This window comes from Brienomyrus brachyistius, chromosome 7 (assembly GCF_023856365.1).
Source record: "Brienomyrus brachyistius isolate T26 chromosome 7, BBRACH_0.4, whole genome shotgun sequence".
NCBI lineage: Eukaryota > Metazoa > Chordata > Actinopteri > Osteoglossiformes > Mormyridae > Brienomyrus > Brienomyrus brachyistius.
The window spans coordinates 3,933,157-3,951,542 of NC_064539.1; the positions used below are offsets into that span (position 1 = coordinate 3,933,157).

Genomic DNA, 18,386 nt, shown 5'->3' on the forward strand with positions numbered 1-18,386 from the left:
AAAATCGCTTCTCAAATTTGCCCATTTATGGTTCTTTATTTCTGAATGCCAGCTTGTCCCTGATAGACGTTCATTCATTTAAAAGGAGCTCTACCCCGTCCCAAGATGGCGGCTCTGTTGACGCATTCGCTCCCATAGACGGCTGTATTCAACGCGACAACCAGTGCTGCTGCCTTCTGCAGGTTGGCGAAGATGCGAAGGGAAACCGAGCATCAGATGAAGGTCCACTTGTTCTACCAGCAGCTCCTGAGGTATGGTGCTATTGTAGAGTAGCTGTTAGCCATCCATCACTCTCCATGTGCTCATCTACATCTCCATCCACTTCAGCGAATCTGTGTGGGGGCCACTGGACCTGCTCAGTCTGGTGGCAGCAAGCGTCTCGAACCCATCTGACACAATCTTCTGGAAGGCAGCCCTCTTGTTGCCAAGTGATCATGAAAGAGATGCCAGTGTTGCTAACCAGTAAGTGGGGGAACTGGGTGTCGTTCGGGGAGGGATTGGGTGTTAGTTGGGTTTAGAGGTCCTGGAGCTTACATTTGTGCCCCCCTCCCATCTCTGATGCAGGATTTTGACAGAATGGCTGGAGTCCAAATTCGGTAACTCGGAGAAGCAAGAACACAGGGAGATGGTCCCCAACGGACACATGCAAACCTTGAGCATCAGCAGCGGCCTGCGGAGCGTGGGGGAGCGCATGCACACAGTGCACGTGTGTGTGAAGGTGTGGCAGATAGGGGGGAACTTGCCGATGAATATCGACAGGCTTCATGCCCCTGTGTTGCATGTTCTGTCATTAATGTTAGTCTAGCATAGCTTAACATAGCCTAGCATAGTCTGGCACTATGTGATATTAGCAGGTCCTGTGGTAACACAGATGTTTGCGAAGGGTGCAAGTGCAGGAAGTGAGGCCATGTTTCTCACTGTGGGTCAGGTGGCCCGCGGGCCCCTCAGCGAGGAAGGCCAGTTGGCATTGGAGAAGCGGAAGGGGCTGATGGGCATGGGCGCCCTGCTGATGCTGCTGCCCTCGGCAGTCAGTCCCGGGGCTGATGAGGAAGACGGGGACATCTTCCTGTTATCCGCCCTGCTGCAGCTCCGGCAGATCCAGCAGGCTAATGCCTGGCCACAGGCCCTTCCTCTGGTGGTGGTGGTCCCAGGGCAGGCTGGGCACAGGGCCAGCGATGAACGGCTAGAGGAAGGTGTGACACTAACCGTGTCTATGACAACAGGTGTCGCGTGGGATTCGCTTACTTTACTTATAGCATTTCTCTTGAGGCTATGTTTACGTATGCAGAGCTAATACAGTTGGTTTGTTCCTCCTGTCTGACCATCGGTTTCCTTTCCCTGTAAGACCTGATGCTTCAGACACTCATTGAGGAAGGTTTGATTTCAGAGTACATGTTCGTCCATATCCCCGAGACCACGAACGAACCCCAAGGATCCGAGCAGGTGAGTGTGCATGTTGTCGCTGGCCTCGGTAAGATTGAACCATCCCATTGACCATCACCCCCGTCTCCCCGCAGATCCGCCATGCCGTCAGGTGGCTCGCTGCCCGCTCCACGGCACCAGCCCGGCTCGTCTCGCAGACGTTGGTGCAGGTTGTGGAGGCCGGGCTCTGCCGCGAGTTTGCTGGTAGGCTTCACCGTGATCGGAGGGACCGTGACATGGCGGGACTGCCCTCCCAGGGCCCTGCACCCGTCATCGGCCTCTACAACACTGTCCTGGCTTTCTTGGCTGGCCTTGTGTCGTCCCCGAGTCTGGCTGGCCTCTCCTGGCCCGTGGCAGAGTTCTCGGTGCTAGGGGGTGGTGACTGCCTACCACATCTGCTCTGGAACTCGGCTGAGCACCTGGAGTGGCTCCAGGGGGCAGTCCTGAGCCTGCGGCTGCCCGACTGGCCGCTGCCAGCCGTGGGGGGTATGTCCATGCCTCAGATTCGGAATTCGGACTTCTTGCTAAGTGGCTGCTTCTTAGTCTGTTTCCTTAAATTTCTGCTGCTGCCACCGCTCCCCCCACCCAGCTCCTTGGAGCCAGCTGGTTGCCTCCATCTTCCAGTACGTATCTCAAATCCCATGGTCCCGCCACAGCCAGCCACTCCTTATGTCCCAGTTGGAGAACCTTTTGGAGAGGCTGCGTCAGGACTGTGTGGGCCGAGGTGGGGGGCCGGACAAGGAGCCCACTTTCTGGGAGGTGCCCTGGGACGAAATTGTCATGCTCTGTGTAGAGCACCAACTCCGGGACTGGAACCCTCCTGGGTGCCCCGTGAGTGAAGGTGAGGAGGGTGGGGTGGGTCTGACGTTTGGGGGGGCCTACTGGGGATGCCATGCAGGTGTGAACCTATCCCACCATCTTCAGATGTCATCAGTGACGACGGAGAAATCCCGGTGTATTTCCTGAGCGATGGGCTGCAGGGCTTCATACCGCCGTCCTGCTGGGTGGATGCCGTAAAGCAGACGCACAGGGACAAGCAGCAGGGGAAGGCAGGGTAAGAGCCAGCCAGCCATGTAAATCTAACACATTCCAGATAGACTGTTAACAGTGACCTGCAGATTTAATGAATATTATTTACTATTAAATGGAAGAAGAGGGAAAGCCATCAGCTTCCAGTCTTGCTCATATCCCCAAGAGTGGTGTACAATACTGGCTTCTTATCCAAAGTCTCTGCCATTGCAGGTGTCACCAGAGCATGTGGCCTCATCCTCGACTGGCCAGGCCACGTCTTCAACAGAAGCTGTTTCACAGCATGGTTGAGGACCCTGAGTCCGGATCCGGTGTTGCCCCTGTTTTGGATGCTGCCTCCAGCCCCCAGGACCTCCTGGCTCGCATTGAGGAGGAGAAAGAACAGAGCCGCAGGTCTGACAGAGAACAGACATGCTACACACGTGTACTCTCTCATGTGAGTTGTGGCATAAACATTGAGCCATTTCCTGTTTGACTTGGATCTGCAGGTTCGAGGACCAGCTGCGTACCTGGCTTGACGTCGAGTCCCTGGGCCCTTCCTCTTCCTCCTCACCACTTTTCTTGCCTTCTTCGTTACTGTCTGTACCGGAGATCGTAGTGCCCTCCCCAAAGATGGCTGCCCCACCTGCACTTGCCCTGGTATTGACCCTGTGCTACACAGTTGCTCACATTTTAAGACCCCAAGTACCCTGTGCTCATCAGTTGAGACTGTTTCTGTGCCCATTTTTGTAGCAGAAGGAGCGCAGTGTCCGCAGTGACCAGGCCAGGGGAGCTGCCAGTTTGTATATTTCCGCAGATGTGACACAGGCGCGGATATAATCTCCCAGGCCGAAGGACGCCGAAATCTACCGCGCTGTAAGAACTCTGTTTCGACTTTTGAAGGCCGTATTTTTGGGCTTTTTACACAATGAATCCGTCTGGGCTTTTCGGCAGAACACAAGGCGGAGCGTTTCAGTCTCCGCGCGCCCCGACCTGGGGGCTCTTTTCCTTCGGCCAGCAGAACGCCCCTTTCGTGCAGCCGCCTGCCCTCGGCCAGGGCACCGGCCAGACCTCGCTCTTCAGTACATCGTCTGCCTTCGGCCAGACCGGATCCCTTTTCGGGCAGCCTGGCGGGACGGCGTCTGGACAGGCCCCGACCTTCGGCATGCCCGGTTCTGGGAGTCAGACCCCGTCGTTTGTACAGAGCGACACCAGGTTCGACCCGCCGCCCTCCTTCGGGCAGCCGGCCGGGGTCGGTCAGAGCTCTGTCTTTAACCAGAACTCGGCTTTTCCCCAGACCTCTGCCTTCGTTCCAGCCCATCCAGCACCACCGCTACCAGTATGGACAGCAGTGGGCCTGCTCCTGCTGCCTCTGAGTTCCTTTCTGGAGCATTAGGTTTTAGCTTCTCACAGCCCATCGCAGTGTCCAGCAGCATCCTCCCCACCAAAGATGCACATCCCAGCACCACCCAGGAGTTCAGCTTCTCGAAACCAGCAGCACCCTCCATTGGTGCTGGCAGTGGCCTGGGTGGGGGGACCTCCCAGGCCGCCTCTGTCTCCAGGTACTCTGCCTCTAGCCTCCATGAGCCCCGGCCACTGTTTGGTGCTGTCAGCTTTGGTCCGCTAAAACCCAAGACTGACGCTGGGGTTGTGTCTGGTGAGGTCCGTGGGGGGGGAGGGGCGATGAGGGGGAGAATGCAGGGGAGGCAGCGGCTAAGGGTACCAAGCGGAAGGAGGAGATGGTGGAGCATTTATCAGAGGAGCCCCAAGTTGGTGCTGACTCCGCCCCCAGGCACCCTCCCAAGAGGCCCCTGGTCCGGGGCCGGGGGCCTGTCAGCAGCATCTTTCGCAGTGCCTTGACCAGCATCCTGAAGACACCGGCCCTACAGACCCGGCGAGAGCCGAAGAGGAGTGAGGAGCCACAGCCAGACTGGGGGGAGGCGGAGCACCAGGGTTCGATGGCACCGACCACCAGCCACTCACCCTCAACGCCGCCAAGGTCACAGGCCCCAACCCGGGAGGTCCTTGAGAGGGCGGAGGAGTTGGGTGAGTACTCCCAGGAAGAAGCACATTGGGTTCGAAGCCAAGTATAGTCTGAAAAACTGAACTCTGTGACACTTGCCACAGATCCCGAAACTGAGGCAGCATCAACAGTGAGACGTGCCCGCCGCCTGGACAGTACAGACAGCCTGGGGGGGATGTCACCCTCCGAAGCCATGGTGCTCCAATGCAAGAACATTCCAGCCAGTCTTAACAGCAAGGACATCCTGGGGGAACATTTCCGCCAGTTCGGACGTGTGCAGCGGATCTTCTGCAGGCCCCAGAAGAACCTGGCCATAGTGCACTTCCACGACCATGTGAGCAATGGCTTTGCACACCTTTGGGGGGGGGGCTTGGTCGCTGTACTCATTAGGCTGTGGTCTCGTCCATGATCTCCCGGGCTTTCCTCACTGACTTTTGGTATCTTTCAGGCTTCTGCTGCCAAAGCCAAGAAGAAGGGCAAACTGCTGCGCAGGCATGAGCTCACCATCTTCTGGCAGAGGAAGAAGCAGAGTGAGTGACTATTACGGTGCTCTCTATCTGTGCATCGAGCCAAGGCCAGGGCGGGGTCTTTGTGACTCGTTGCAGCCTTTCATTCCCATGTCAGCTGTTTCGATGAACTGGTTCTGTGTGTCTCTTAGGTCCAGGAGAGAAGGGCCAAAGGCCTCCAGATGACCCTGATCCTCAGAGCCAGGCAGGAGGCTTTGAGTCAGCCCCTGTCTGCAAAGCCCTCTCCAAATCCACCTCCGGCTGGTCCTCCAGCTCATCCCTATCCAGAGGGTAATCTTGTCTTTAAATCATTCTCTTACCGTAAGAGTAAATAACTCAATTTTACAATAAGATGGCCAGGTCTTTATTAAATTAAGTTAGGGAAGAAAATCACCTTTTTGAAACCCAATGCAAGTTCTTTAAAAAAAATAAATAAATCTGGATCACTCTGGTTTTTTATTATGTATACATTTTGTTTGTTTTTTTTCCAAGCAGCTTGAGTTATTGTTGGGGAAAGCGCCCGGCGTTTCCACCCCAACTCCACATTTACGAGACACACACAGGTTACAGTTTTACTTGCAAGGGTACCCACACTCTCTGCAATGCAAACTACAGCAGAATGTGTTACAAAGGGTGGTTCCCCTTGACTTCTTTATTTATAGTCAATGGGGGGCGCAAGAGAGGGAAGTGAGATTCTTATCTAAGTAGGCAGCTGTTAACCACTTACTTAGAGTACAATAGCTAAGAGTATGTGGCTAGAAGATAAGAAATAACGTATACATATATATTTACACTCATTGCTGATCATACAGAAATGATTAACAACTGTTTCTTCAACCTAACAGTTATGTTAGGTCATCTGGTAATGAAACTCTTTACCTCAGGCTCGGATTCGTGACATTAAAGTCAAACTGAGTTCTTTGGCTGCTATGCCCCCTACTGGCCAGGTGGGGGAGCCGTTGCTCCGCTCCCTACATCCTCATCAGCCCCAATACCTCACTTACCTGGACCGCTCTGGTGCCCCCTACAGGTGCGCCGTGAGGCTCTGCGGGCCCTGAATGTGGCCTACAGCTCCCGTGGTTCCACCACATTCCCGGTCGAAGACCTGGTCCGGATGCTCATGTTCCAGAATGCCGGCGAGGCTTCGGACCTCGCGCTGCAGTATGGGCTCGCGGTCGATGCAGGGTAAGGCTGGGCTGTGCTTCGTTGTCCCTTTTGTGTTGGGGGCAGGGTGGCTTATCTCTGATGGGGGTGCTAATCTATGATGGGTGGTATATTTTATTGAAGCTCTGCCCTCCCCCTAGCATGGTGGAGCTAAGCCGGACAGCGTACCAGGAGCCTGAGATCCAGCCACGTCCAAAGCGCTCTGTGGCCATCGCAAGGAAGCGGGAGGTGCTGGTGGGCCAAGTGGTCAACGGCGCGCCACTGCCCAACCCACCCCAACACACACCCGTCAACAGCTTTGACAGCCGCAACAAGTACCGTGGGGATGGGCAGCCAGCGGAGGCAGGCAGTGTGCCCAGGGCTGGTGCGTCTGCACTCCACCTTCCGCTAACTGTTACGCTTCGTCCACCTTCTGGCCTCTGATTGTAATTTTGTCATTTTTCCTGCCCACGCTGTAGCAGCCTCCCCTCAGAGGCCCCCCATTGAGCTGGATGCGCGGGCCCTCCAGCACCGATCCAAGATGCTGAGCGACCCAGCGGAGTCAGCTGGCCTCCCTGGTAGAGAGGAGAGTGGAGCACTTGGGGCATCTCCGTCGGAGGCACCACCAGTCGCCCCACCTACGCCTCCCCCACCGGAGCCCGTTTACACAGAGCAGGTGATAGATTGCTCATTGCTGCGTGTCAACCCAGTAGCAGTGTGTTGGTATTGCCATAGTAATGACAAATAACCCCCCCCCCCTTGCAGGACATCGCCACGGAGGTAGAGGCCATGCTGGAGGAGGTAGTGCAGGCCGAGGTGGCTGACGTGGCTGCCACCGGAGCCGAGTACATCTCTGCTGCACTCAGGTAGGAGCGTGAGCCAGATAGGGAGCAGTGGCCTCTAGAGGGTTGTCACACTCAACCAACACCAGTTTGGTGATGTGGATGGGTTGTTGCAGCATGTGCAACGGCCAGGTGGAGGCAGTGCTGAGTGAGGTGGTGGAGCAGATGCTGCGGGAGGTTTCTGCTGCCGAGATCCAGGCAGAGAGGGAGCATATCGCTGAGGAGAAGCGCAGGATGGAGGAAGCCAGGTAGGCCTCACCTGTCTGGGCTGGGGAGGAGGGGTGGGTGCATTTTGAGGGGATGTGCCATCTGATGGGCCTGTCTCTGTCAGGAGAAAGCAGGAACACGAGGAGCTCCTGGCCCGGCTCAGCAAGACACTGTGTGCCGAGATCACACAGGAGGTGCTGCGCGACTGCATCGTGGAGACTGCCTCAACAGAGATCAGGTACTGGTGAGCCAAGGGGGATCAGAGGTCATAGAGAGTGTTCAGATAACTGTATATAGGCTGAACGCATGCCCCTTCGTGCCAGGCGTGCCCAAGAAGAGCAGGCAGAATGTGTGGCTCGCAGCTCACAAGACGTGTGTGAGGTACTGCTGGAGGAGACGCTGTGTGGTGAGCTCACCCTGCTGGCCCAAGACGTCCTGGAAGCAGAGCTTCTGAGTATACGCAGGTTCATCAAAAGGTAAGGGGCAGTGGTAAGGGGACCAGATATTTTGCCCACATGCTCGCCGACAACCGGGCTTCACCCTGTGCATGTGTTGCAGGTGGCGTGATGTGGCGGCCGTGCGCAGGCAGCTGAAGCGACAGATGCGTGATTTTCCTGCTGCCCCTGGCTGTGTGGACCCCCGCTTCAGGCTGCAGGCCTTGGCCCCCAGTGCCCCCCCCTCACCCTGCCTGGACAGGCTGGCCCGGGGCGTGGTCAACCTGGGGCACGCTGGGGACCTCTCTGTTTCCTGCACCAGGTACATCTCTCTCACAGCATAATAATGCTGACATAATATTCATAATAGAGGTGCACCGATCCCACTTTTTCAGTGCCAATATAATCCTGATACCTGAACATAAGGTATTGGCTGATTATGAGTATGATCCAGTACCAAAGCTCTTTTTTTTTTTTTCCAAGCTAGTAAATACAAATGGAAAAGAAGTTTTAATTAGCCCACAAGAAACATACATAAGATACTGTTCCACCTCTTTTGTGCATCTTGTATTGAGCATTTTTGAGACATTTTGCAGTTGTTTGAATATCTTCACAAGTACACCCAAGTGGCATGCGTCACTTTTCACTGTGATAGCAGCACCTCGTGTATCAAGCTATAGCGAGTGCGCAAAACAGCCCAAGCTGGCTTCCAAATCCATCGCTTTTTTTCATATTACTTGCATTGCCTTAATTGAGTGCACTATTAGTGGGATTTTCCACTGAATGTTACTTTGTTTTTACAAAGATCGCAAATCGCTGTGCTACTGGTTGTTTCAAGCATAAAATTCTTCCAGGTTTTAGACATGTTAGTTTGCTTCGCAAGCATGCAAGTTGCATTTGCTACCATCACCTGATCCTTCCACTACAAAGGACATGCACATGACGTCATAGCAGGGGAAGTCACTGCACTCACACACACTGAGTGTCAAAAAACCGAGGAAGCGTTAACGTTCAGCTTGAATGCCACAAAAAATAAAAAAGGGGGGAAAGCTGTTGTGCGATTTGATTGTACCACTCAGTATAAGAAGAAATAGACTGGCAATAACTAAATAATTATTGAACATGGATCGGTCACATGTGGCCGATGTCCGATCCGTCTGATTAGGTATCTTGAATATTGGATCGGGGCACCTCTGCTGAATTAGACAGTACTTCCCAAAATGACTTCCGTCCTGTCCGTTTATTTTGCTGGCCATTGATTTGCTGTAGTGTTAAGTGTACCGATGCTGACACTCTGCTGCCTTCTGCAGGTTGGCGAAGATGCGAAGGGAAACCGAGCATCAGATGAAGGTCCACTTGTTCTACCAGCAGCTCCTGAGGTATGGTGCTACTGTAGAGTAGCTGTTAGCCATCCATCACTCTCCATGTGCTCATCTACATCTCCATCCACTTCAGCGAATCTGTGTGGGGGCCACTGGACCTGCTCAGTCTGGTGGCAGCAAGCGTCTCGAACCCATCTGACACAATCTTCTGGAAGGCAGCCCTCTTGTTGCCAAGTGATCATGAAAGAGATGCCAGTGTTGCTAACCAGTAAGTGGGGGAACTGGGTGTCGTTCGGGGAGGGATTGGGTGTTAGTTGGGTTTAGAGGTCCTGGAGCTTACATTTGTGCCCCCCTCCCATCTCTGATGCAGGATTTTGACAGAATGGCTGGAGTCCAAATTCGGTAACTCGGAGAAGCAAGAACACAGGGAGATGGTCCCCAACGGACACATGCAAACCTTGAGCATCAGCAGCGGCCTGCGGAGCGTGGGGGAGCGCATGCACACAGTGCACGTGTGTGTGAAGGTGTGGCAGATAGGGGGGAACTTGCCGATGAATATCGACAGGCTTCATGCCCCTGTGTTGCATGTTCTGTCATTAATGTTAGTCTAGCATAGCTTAACATAGCCTAGCATAGTCTGGCACTATGTGATATTAGCAGGTCCTGTGGTAACACAGATGTTTGCGAAGGGTGCAAGTGCAGGAAGTGAGGCCATGTTTCTCACTGTGGGTCAGGTGGCCCGCGGGCCCCTCAGCGAGGAAGGCCAGTTGGCATTGGAGAAGCGGAAGGGGCTGATGGGCATGGGCGCCCTGCTGATGCTGCTGCCCTCGGCAGTCAGTCCCGGGGCTGATGAGGAAGACGGGGACATCTTCCTGTTATCCGCCCTGCTGCAGCTCCGGCAGATCCAGCAGGCTAATGCCTGGCCACAGGCCCTTCCTCTGGTGGTGGTGGTCCCAGGGCAGGCTGGGCACAGGGCCAGCGATGAACGGCTAGAGGAAGGTGTGACACTAACCGTGTCTATGACAACAGGTGTCGCGTGGGATTCGCTTACTTTACTTATAGCATTTCTCTTGAGGCTATGTTTACGTATGCAGAGCTAATACAGTTGGTTTGTTCCTCCTGTCTGACCATCGGTTTCCTTTCCCTGTAAGACCTGATGCTTCAGACACTCATTGAGGAAGGTTTGATTTCAGAGTACATGTTCGTCCATATCCCCGAGACCACGAACGAACCCCAAGGATCCGAGCAGGTGAGTGTGCATGTTGTCGCTGGCCTCGGTAAGATTGAACCATCCCATTGACTATCACCCCCGTATCCCCGCAGATCCGCCATGCCGTCAGGTGGCTCGCTGCCCGCTCCACGGCACCAGCCCGGCTCGTCTCGCAGACGTTGGTGCAGGTTGTGGAGGCCGGGCTCTGCCGCGAGTTTGCTGGTAGGCTTCACCGTGATCGGAGGGACCGTGACATGGCGGGACTGCCCTCCCAGGGCCCTGCACCCGTCATCGGCCTCTACAACACTGTCCTGGCTTTCTTGGCTGGCCTTGTGTCGTCCCCGAGTCTGGCTGGCCTCTCCTGGCCCGTGGCAGAGTTCTCGGTGCCAGGGGGTGGTGACTGCCTACCACATCTGCTCTGGAACTCGGCTGAGCACCTGGAGTGGCTCCAGGGGGCAGTCCTGAGCCTGCGGCTGCCCGACTGGCCGCTGCCAGCCGTGGGGGGTATGTCCATGCCTCAGATTCGGAATTCGGACTTCTTGCTAAGTGGCTGCTTCTTAGTCTGTTTCCTTAAATTTCTGCTGCTGCCACCGCTCCCCCCACCCAGCTCCTTGGAGCCAGCTGGTTGCCTCCATCTTCCAGTACGTATCTCAAATCCCATGGTCCCGCCACAGCCAGCCACTCCTTATGTCCCAGTTGGAGAACCTTTTGGAGAGGCTGCGTCAGGACTGTGTGGGCCGAGGTGGGGGGCCGGACAAGGAGCCCACTTTCTGGGAGGTGCCCTGGGACGAAATTGTCATGCTCTGTGTAGAGCACCAACTCCGGGACTGGAACCCTCCTGGGTGCCCCGTGAGTGAAGGTGAGGGGGGTGGGGTGGGTCTGACGTTTGGGGGGGCCTACTGGGGATGCCATGCAGGTGTGAACCTATCCCACCATCTTCAGATGTCATCAGTGACGACGGAGAAATCCCGGTGTATTTCCTGAGCGATGGGCTGCAGGGCTTCATACCGCCGTCCTGCTGGGTGGATGCCGTAAAGCAGACGCACAGGGACAAGCAGCAGGGGAAGGCAGGGTAAGAGCCAGCCAGCCATGTAAATCTAACACATTCCAGATAGACTGTTAACAGTGACCTGCAGATTTAATGAATATTATTTACTATTAAATGGAAGAAGAGGGAAAGCCATCAGCTTCCAGTCTTGCTCATATCCCCAAGAGTGGTGTACAATACTGGCTTCTTATCCAAAGTCTCTGCCATTGCAGGTGTCACCAGAGCATGTGGCCTCATCCTCGAATGGCCAGGCCACGTCTTCAACAGAAGCTGTTTCACAGCATGGTTGAGGACCCTGAGTCCGGATCCGGTGTTGCCCCTGTTTTGGATGCTGCCTCCAGCCCCCAGGACCTCCTGGCTCGCATTGAGGAGGAGAAAGAACAGAGCCGCAGGTCTGACAGAGAACAGACATGCTACACACGTGTACTCTCTCATGTGAGTTGTGGCATAAACATTGAGCCATTTCCTGTTTGACTTGGATCTGCAGGTTCGAGGACCAGCTGCGTACCTGGCTTGACGTCGAGTCCCTGGGCCCTTCCTCTTCCTCCTCACCACTTTTCTTGCCTTCTTCGTTACTGTCTGTACCGGAGATCGTAGTGCCCTCCCCAAAGATGGCTGCCCCACCTGCACTTGCCCTGGTATTGACCCTGTGCCTACACAGTTGCTCACATTTTAAGACCCCAAGTACCCTGTGCTCATCAGTTGAGACTGTTTCTGTGCCCATTTTTGTAGCAGAAGGAGCGCAGTGTCCGCAGTGACCAGGCCAGGGGAGCTGCCAGTTCTATGGCGAGGCGTCTACAGGAGCTGGAGCAGCTGATCTCTGCAAGCCGGGAGGAGGAGCTCGCATGTGAGCTGAAGCTAAGCTGCCTTCTGGACATTGTTGATGACTGAGTGTCATGTGACCCACCTGATGTCTGCCGTTGACTGCCACAAGTTGTCTCTCTTATGCCTGATTTCTGCAGTATATTTAGTTGTGTGGTACTTGTGCATATATTGCTTTGAAGAGTATGATGTACAGTAATTTACACAACATTGGGAGTGTTGTAACTGGGGGAAAAACATGTCATAGGAAATGGACAGTTTTTTAGGGTTTTTTTTTTTGTGCAAATTTTAAATATTAAAATGTTATTGTATTTAGAAACCCATGGCTATTTCTTTGTTTTTTTTCCATCATGAAACTTTGTTTATTGTACTTTTAAATTGAATCACAATTTGCTGCAGAATCTTTAAAACCTGTGACGTTATTTGCCCATATTAGACTCTCATACGTGGGGTTGTTACTGCTGTTTCTTTAACCTTGTGTATTGTTGGTCAAAATTAACAATTTAGGTAATATCTGCATTGTACACCATTGCAAAAGTATGTCTTTTTTTAGATTCTTAAAGAAAGTTCATGTAATTGAACTGAAGATCACAGCAGTTCACTAAGCAGTCTGCCACTGAGTTCCTTTTATAAACTGGCTGGCTGGTTTTTAAGAAAATATGCCCGTGGATGCCCTACAGGTGGCAGCAGGGAGCCATCTGCATATGTACAGACAGTCTGCTGGTTAAGAATATTCGACTGACTTGATGTAGCTAAGATATTTTGCATTTAAAAGCAGATGGCCATAGATCCTATCATACTAATTTAGTTTAAAACTATTTTTAATATCAAACATATGCATTACTTTATGATGCTCATGAAAACATCACCCTGCTTTATTCTTTCGTGGGCTTGAGGTACAGTACTGTATGCAGTTATTTTTAATATTACTGTACTATAATGTTCTGTAGTATTACTCTTCTCACACCAATAAATTTGACTTTAAGACTGACTTAGGATGGATCTTCTATTCTGGGGACTTCCTGTATTCTGTATGATGTTCATTATGAACTGCTTCCTCTGATATTATTTCAACAAGCAGAAAACTGTCTACCTGCCCCTGCGCTCACTGTCATGTAATTCTGTTATGCACTTTTAAATGCAGGGAGCAGATAATCCCTCCCCCCCCCCTGCTGACTGTTCCAAATCATGGGTGCATGTTACAAGTCCGGAACATATTTTAACTTAGTACTAACTTAGCGTCATATTTGATCTGATTCGACTGAATATCCCAGGTTTCCATCTCTCATGCACCTGGTGTGACGTGTTTTCAGACTCTCAGGCTGGCGCAAAGAAGTCTTACGGGAATTGAACGTCTGACTCCGGTCAGCTGACCAAAGTTGGTAACCTTGGTATTGTGTGTAGGAGATTCGGTATAACTATAATTTCGTTCTCCATTTACATGCCCGTAGTGTCTTTAAGTGTTATGTAGTTTTGCCTGAAACGCAGAAATAAAACAAAGCAATTAAAGCCAAGCAGTTGCTCAAATTCTGCTGTAGCGATTGAAGAACTTTTGTCGGAGGTTGGATTCGAACCCACGCCTTACTTCGGAGAACAGAATACCCCTTACTTTGAAAGGCCATTTTCGCTGCGCAGGAGGCTTGAGACCGCTCGGCCATGGGGCAGTTACCGGTTGAACCCTAAGGAGTAGGTTAAGTCCAGCCTTGGCTTCCAAGCTGACGTTTTTCTACATATGTGCTTGTGTATCATGGACAGTAAGAGGGGGCAGGCAAGGAGAGAATTTCTCTCTTTGGGGATCAATAGAGTGTTGTTATTATAACGTCTAAAACGTATGATGGTCTGTCGATAAATCAATAACAATATCAATGAAGTCAATGTTTATGTAAAGAAATCAGAATTCAGGAAAAGCCAGGGGCCGGACCTAGTGTAGGGGGCGTGGCCAGAGACAGCCTGCTGACTGTTCCAAATCATGGGTGCATGTTACAAGTCCGGAACATATTTTAACTTAGTACTAACTTAGCGTCATATTTGATCTGATTCGACTGAATATCCCAGGTTTCCATCTCTCATGCACCTGGTGTGACGTGTTTTCAGACTCTCAGGCTGGCGCAAAGAAGTCTTACGGGAATTGAACGTCTGACTCCGGTCAGCTGACCAAAGTTGGTAACCTTGGTATTGTGTGTAGGAGATTCGGTATAACTATAATTTCGTTCTCCATTTACATGCCCGTAGTGTCTTTAAGTGTTATGTAGTTTTGCCTGAAACGCAAAAATAAAACAAAGCAATTAAAGCCAAGCAGTTGCTCAAATTCTGCTGTAGCGATTGAAGAACTTTTGTCGGAGGTTGGATTCGAACCCACGCTTTACTTCGGAGAACAGAATACCCCTTACTTTGAAAGGCCATTTTCTCTGCGCAGGAGGCTTGAGACCGCTCGGCCATGGGGCAGTTACCGGTTGAACCCTAAGGAGTAGGTTAAGTCCAGCCTTGGCTTCCAAGCTGACGTTTTTCTACATATGTGCTTGTGTATCATGGACAGTAAGAGGGGGCAGGCAAGGAGAGAATTTCTCTCTTTGGGGATCAATAGAGTGTTGTTATTATAACGTCTAAAACGTATGATGGTCTGTCGATAAATCAATAACAATATCAATGAAGTCAATGTTTATGTAAAGAAATCAGAATTCAGGAAAAGCCAGGGGCCGGACCGAGTGTAGGGGGCGTGGCCAGAGACAGCCTGCTGACTGTTCCAAATCATGGGTGCATGTTACAAGTCCGGAACATATTTTAACTTAGTACTAACTTAGCGTCATATTTGATCTGATTCGACTGAATATCCCAGGTTTCCATCTCTCATGCACCTGGTGTGACGTGTTTTCAGACTCTCAGGCTGGCGCAAAGAAGTCTTACGGGAATTGAACGTCTGACTCCGGTCAGCTGACCAAAGTTGGTAACCTTGGTATTGTGTGTAGGAGATTCGGTATAACTATAATTTCGTTCTCCATTTACATGCCCGTAGTGTCTTTAAGTGTTATGTAGTTTTGCCTGAAACGCAAAAATAAAACAAAGCAATTAAAGCCAAGCAGTTGCTCAAATTCTGCTGTAGCGATTGAAGAACTTTTGTCGGAGGTTGGATTTGAACCCACGCCTTACTTCGGAGAACAGAATACCCCTTACTTTGAAAGGCCATTTTCGCTGCGCAGGAGGCTTGAGACCGCTCGGCCATGGGGCAGTTACCGGTTGAACCCTAAGGAGTAGGTTAAGTCCAGCCTTGGCTTCCAAGCTGACGTTTTTCTACATATGTGCTTGTGTATCATGGACAGTAAGAGGGGGCAGGCAAGGAGAGAATTTCTCTCTTTGGGGATCAATAGAGTGTTGTTATTATAACGTCTAAAACGTATGATGGTCTGTCGATAAATCAATAACAATATCAATGAAGTCAATGTTTATGTAAAGAAATCAGAATTCAGGAAAAGCCAGGGGCCGGACCGAGTGTACGGGGCGTGGCCAGAGACAGCCTGCTGACTGTTCCAAATCATGGGTGCATGTTACAAGTCCGGAACATATTTTAACTTAGTACTAACTTAGCGTCATATTTGATCTGATTCGACTGAATATCCCAGGTTTCCATCTCTCATGCACCTGGTGTGACGTGTTTTCAGACTCTCAGGCTGGCGCAAAGAAGTCTTACGGGAATTGAACGTCTGACTCCGGTCAGCTGACCAAAGTTGGTAACCTTGGTATTGTGTGTAGGAGATTCGGTATAACTATAATTTCGTTCTCCATTTACATGCCCGTAGTGTCTTTAAGTGTTATGTAGTTTTGCCTGAAACGCAAAAATAAAACAAAGCAATTAAAGCCAAGCAGTTGCTCAAATTCTGCTGTAGCGATTGAAGAACTTTTGTCGGAGGTTGGATTCGAACCCACGCCTTACTTCGGAGAACAGAATACCCCTTACTTTGAAAGGCCATTTTCGCTGCGCAGGAGGCTTGAGACCGCTCGGCCATGGGGCAGTTACCGGTTGAACCCTAAGGAGTAGGTTAAGTCCAGCCTTGGCTTCCAAGCTGACGTTTTTCTACATATGTGCTTGTGTATCATGGACAGTAAGAGGGGGCAGGCAAGGAGAGAATTTCTCTCTTTGGGGATCAATAGAGTGTTGTTATTATAACGTCTAAAACGTATGATGGTCTGTCGATAAATCAATAACAATATCAATGAAGTCAATGTTTATGTAAAGAAATCAGAATTCAGGAAAAGCCAGGGGCCGGACCGAGTGTAGGGGGCGTGGCCAGAGACAGCCTGCTGACTGTTCCAAATCATGGTTGCATGTTACAAGTCCGGAACATATTTTAACTTAGTACTAACTTAGCGTCATATTTGATCTGATTCGACTGAATATCCCAGGTTTCCATCTCTCATGCACCTGGTGTGACGTGTTTTCAGACTCTCAGGCTGGCGCAAAGAAGTCTTACGGGAATTGAACGTCTCACTCCGGTCAGCTGAGCAAAGTTGGTAACCTTGGTATTGTGTGTAGGAGATTCGGTATAACTATAATTTCGTTCTCCATTTACATGCCCGTAGTGTCTTTAAGTGTTATGTAGTTTTGCCTGAAACGCAAAAATAAAACAAAGCAATTAAAGCCCAGCAGTTGCTCAAATTCTGCTGTAGCGATTGAAGAACTTTTGTCGGAGGTTGGATTCGAACCCACGCCTTACTTCGGAGAACAGAATACCCCTTACTTTGAAAGGCCATTTTCGCTGCGCAGGAGGCTTGAGACCGCTCGGCCATGGGGCAGTTACCGGTTGAACCCTAAGGAGTAGGTTAAGTCCAGCCTTGGCTTCCAAGCTGACGTTTTTCTACATATGTGCTTGTGTATCATGGACAGTAAGAGGGGGCAGGCAAGGAGAGAATTTCTCTCTTTGGGGATCAATAGAGTGTTGTTATTATAACGTCTAAAACGTATGATGGTCTGTCGATAAATCAATAACAATATCAATGAAGTCAATGTTTATGTAAAGAAATCAGAATTCAGGAAAAGCCAGGGGCCGGACCGAGTGTAGGGGGCGTGGCCAGAGACAGCCTGCTGACTGTTCCAAATCATGGGTGCATGTTACAAGTCCGGAACATATTTTAACTTAGTACTAACTTAGCGTCATATTTGATCTGATTCGACTGAATATCCCAGGTTTCCATCTCTCATGCACCTGGTGTGACGTGTTTTCAGACTCTCAGGCTGGCGCAAAGAAGTTTTACGGGAATTGAACGTCTCACTCCGGTCAGCTGACCAAAGTTGGTAACCTTGGTATTGTGTGTAGGAGATTCGGTATAACTATAATTTCGTTCTCCATTTACATGCCCGTAGTGTCTTTAAGTGTTATGTAGTTTTGCCTGAAACGCAAAAATAAAACAAAGCAATTAAAGCCAAGCAGTTGCTCAAATTCTGCTGTAGCGATTGAAGAACTTTTGTCGGAGGTTGGATTCGAACCCACGCCTTACTTCGGAGAACAGAATACCCCTTACTTTGAAAGGCTATTTTCGCTGCGCAGGAGGCTTGAGACCGCTCGGCCATGGGGCAGTTACTGGTTGAACCCTAAGGAGTAGGTTAAGTCCAGCCTTGGCTTCCAAGCTGACGTTTTTCTACATATGTGCTTGTGTATCATGCACAGTAAGAGGGGGCAGGCAAGGAGAGAATTTCTCTCTTTGGGGATCAATAGAGTGTTGTTATTATAATGTCTAAAACGTATGATGGTCTGTCGATAAATCAATAACAATATCAATGAAGTCAATGTTTATGTAAAGAAATCAGAATTCAGGAAAAGCCAGGGGCCGGACCGAGTGTAGGGGGCGTGGCCAGAGACAGCCTGCTGACTGTTCCAAATCATGGGTGCATGTTACAAGTCCGGAACATATTTTAACTTAGTACTAACTTAGCGTCATATTTGATCTGATTCGACTGAATATCCCAGGTTTCCATCTCTCATGCACCTGGTGTGACGTGTTTTCAGACTCTCAGGCTGGCGCAAAGAAGTCTTACGGGAATTGAACGTCTCACTCCGGTCAGCTGACCAAAGTTGGTAACCTTGGTATCGTGTGTAGGAGATTCGGTATAACTATAATTTCGTTCTCCATTTACATGCCCGTAGTGTCTTTAAGTGTTATGTAGTTTTGCCTGAAACGCAAAAATAAAACAAAGCAATTAAAGCCAAGCAGTTGCTCAAATTCTGCTGTAGCGATTGAAGAACTTTTGTCGGAGGTTGGATTCGAACCCACGCCTTACTTCGGAGAACAGAATACCCCTTACTTTGAAAGGCCATTTTCGCTGCGCAGGAGGCTTGAGACCGCTCGGCCATGGGGCAGTTACCAGTTGAACCCTAAGGAGTAGGTTAAGTCCAGCCTTGGCTTCCA

The 18,386-nt window shown here is 50.8% G+C and overlaps 1 protein-coding gene across 1 annotated transcript; it reads left to right on the forward strand.

The window, feature by feature from the left end:
- The first annotated feature begins 5,992 nt into the window (after positions 1–5,992).
- On the forward strand, positions 5,993–12,971 carry LOC125745796 (germinal-center associated nuclear protein-like). Its single transcript, XM_049019003.1, has 19 exons — positions 5,993–6,144; positions 6,264–6,487; positions 6,582–6,778; positions 6,868–6,968; positions 7,061–7,192; positions 7,276–7,389; positions 7,475–7,627; positions 7,710–7,907; positions 8,896–8,964; positions 9,041–9,175; positions 9,278–9,431; positions 9,642–9,906; positions 10,059–10,156; positions 10,231–10,621; positions 10,725–10,976; positions 11,060–11,189; positions 11,378–11,557; positions 11,653–11,803; positions 11,898–12,971. The coding sequence occupies exons 1-19, from the start codon at positions 6,074–6,076 to the stop codon at positions 12,054–12,056; spliced, it is 3,174 nt and encodes a 1,057-aa protein (XP_048874960.1). The 5' UTR covers positions 5,993–6,073; the 3' UTR covers positions 12,057–12,971.
- Positions 12,972–18,386: the final 5,415 nt, after the last annotated feature.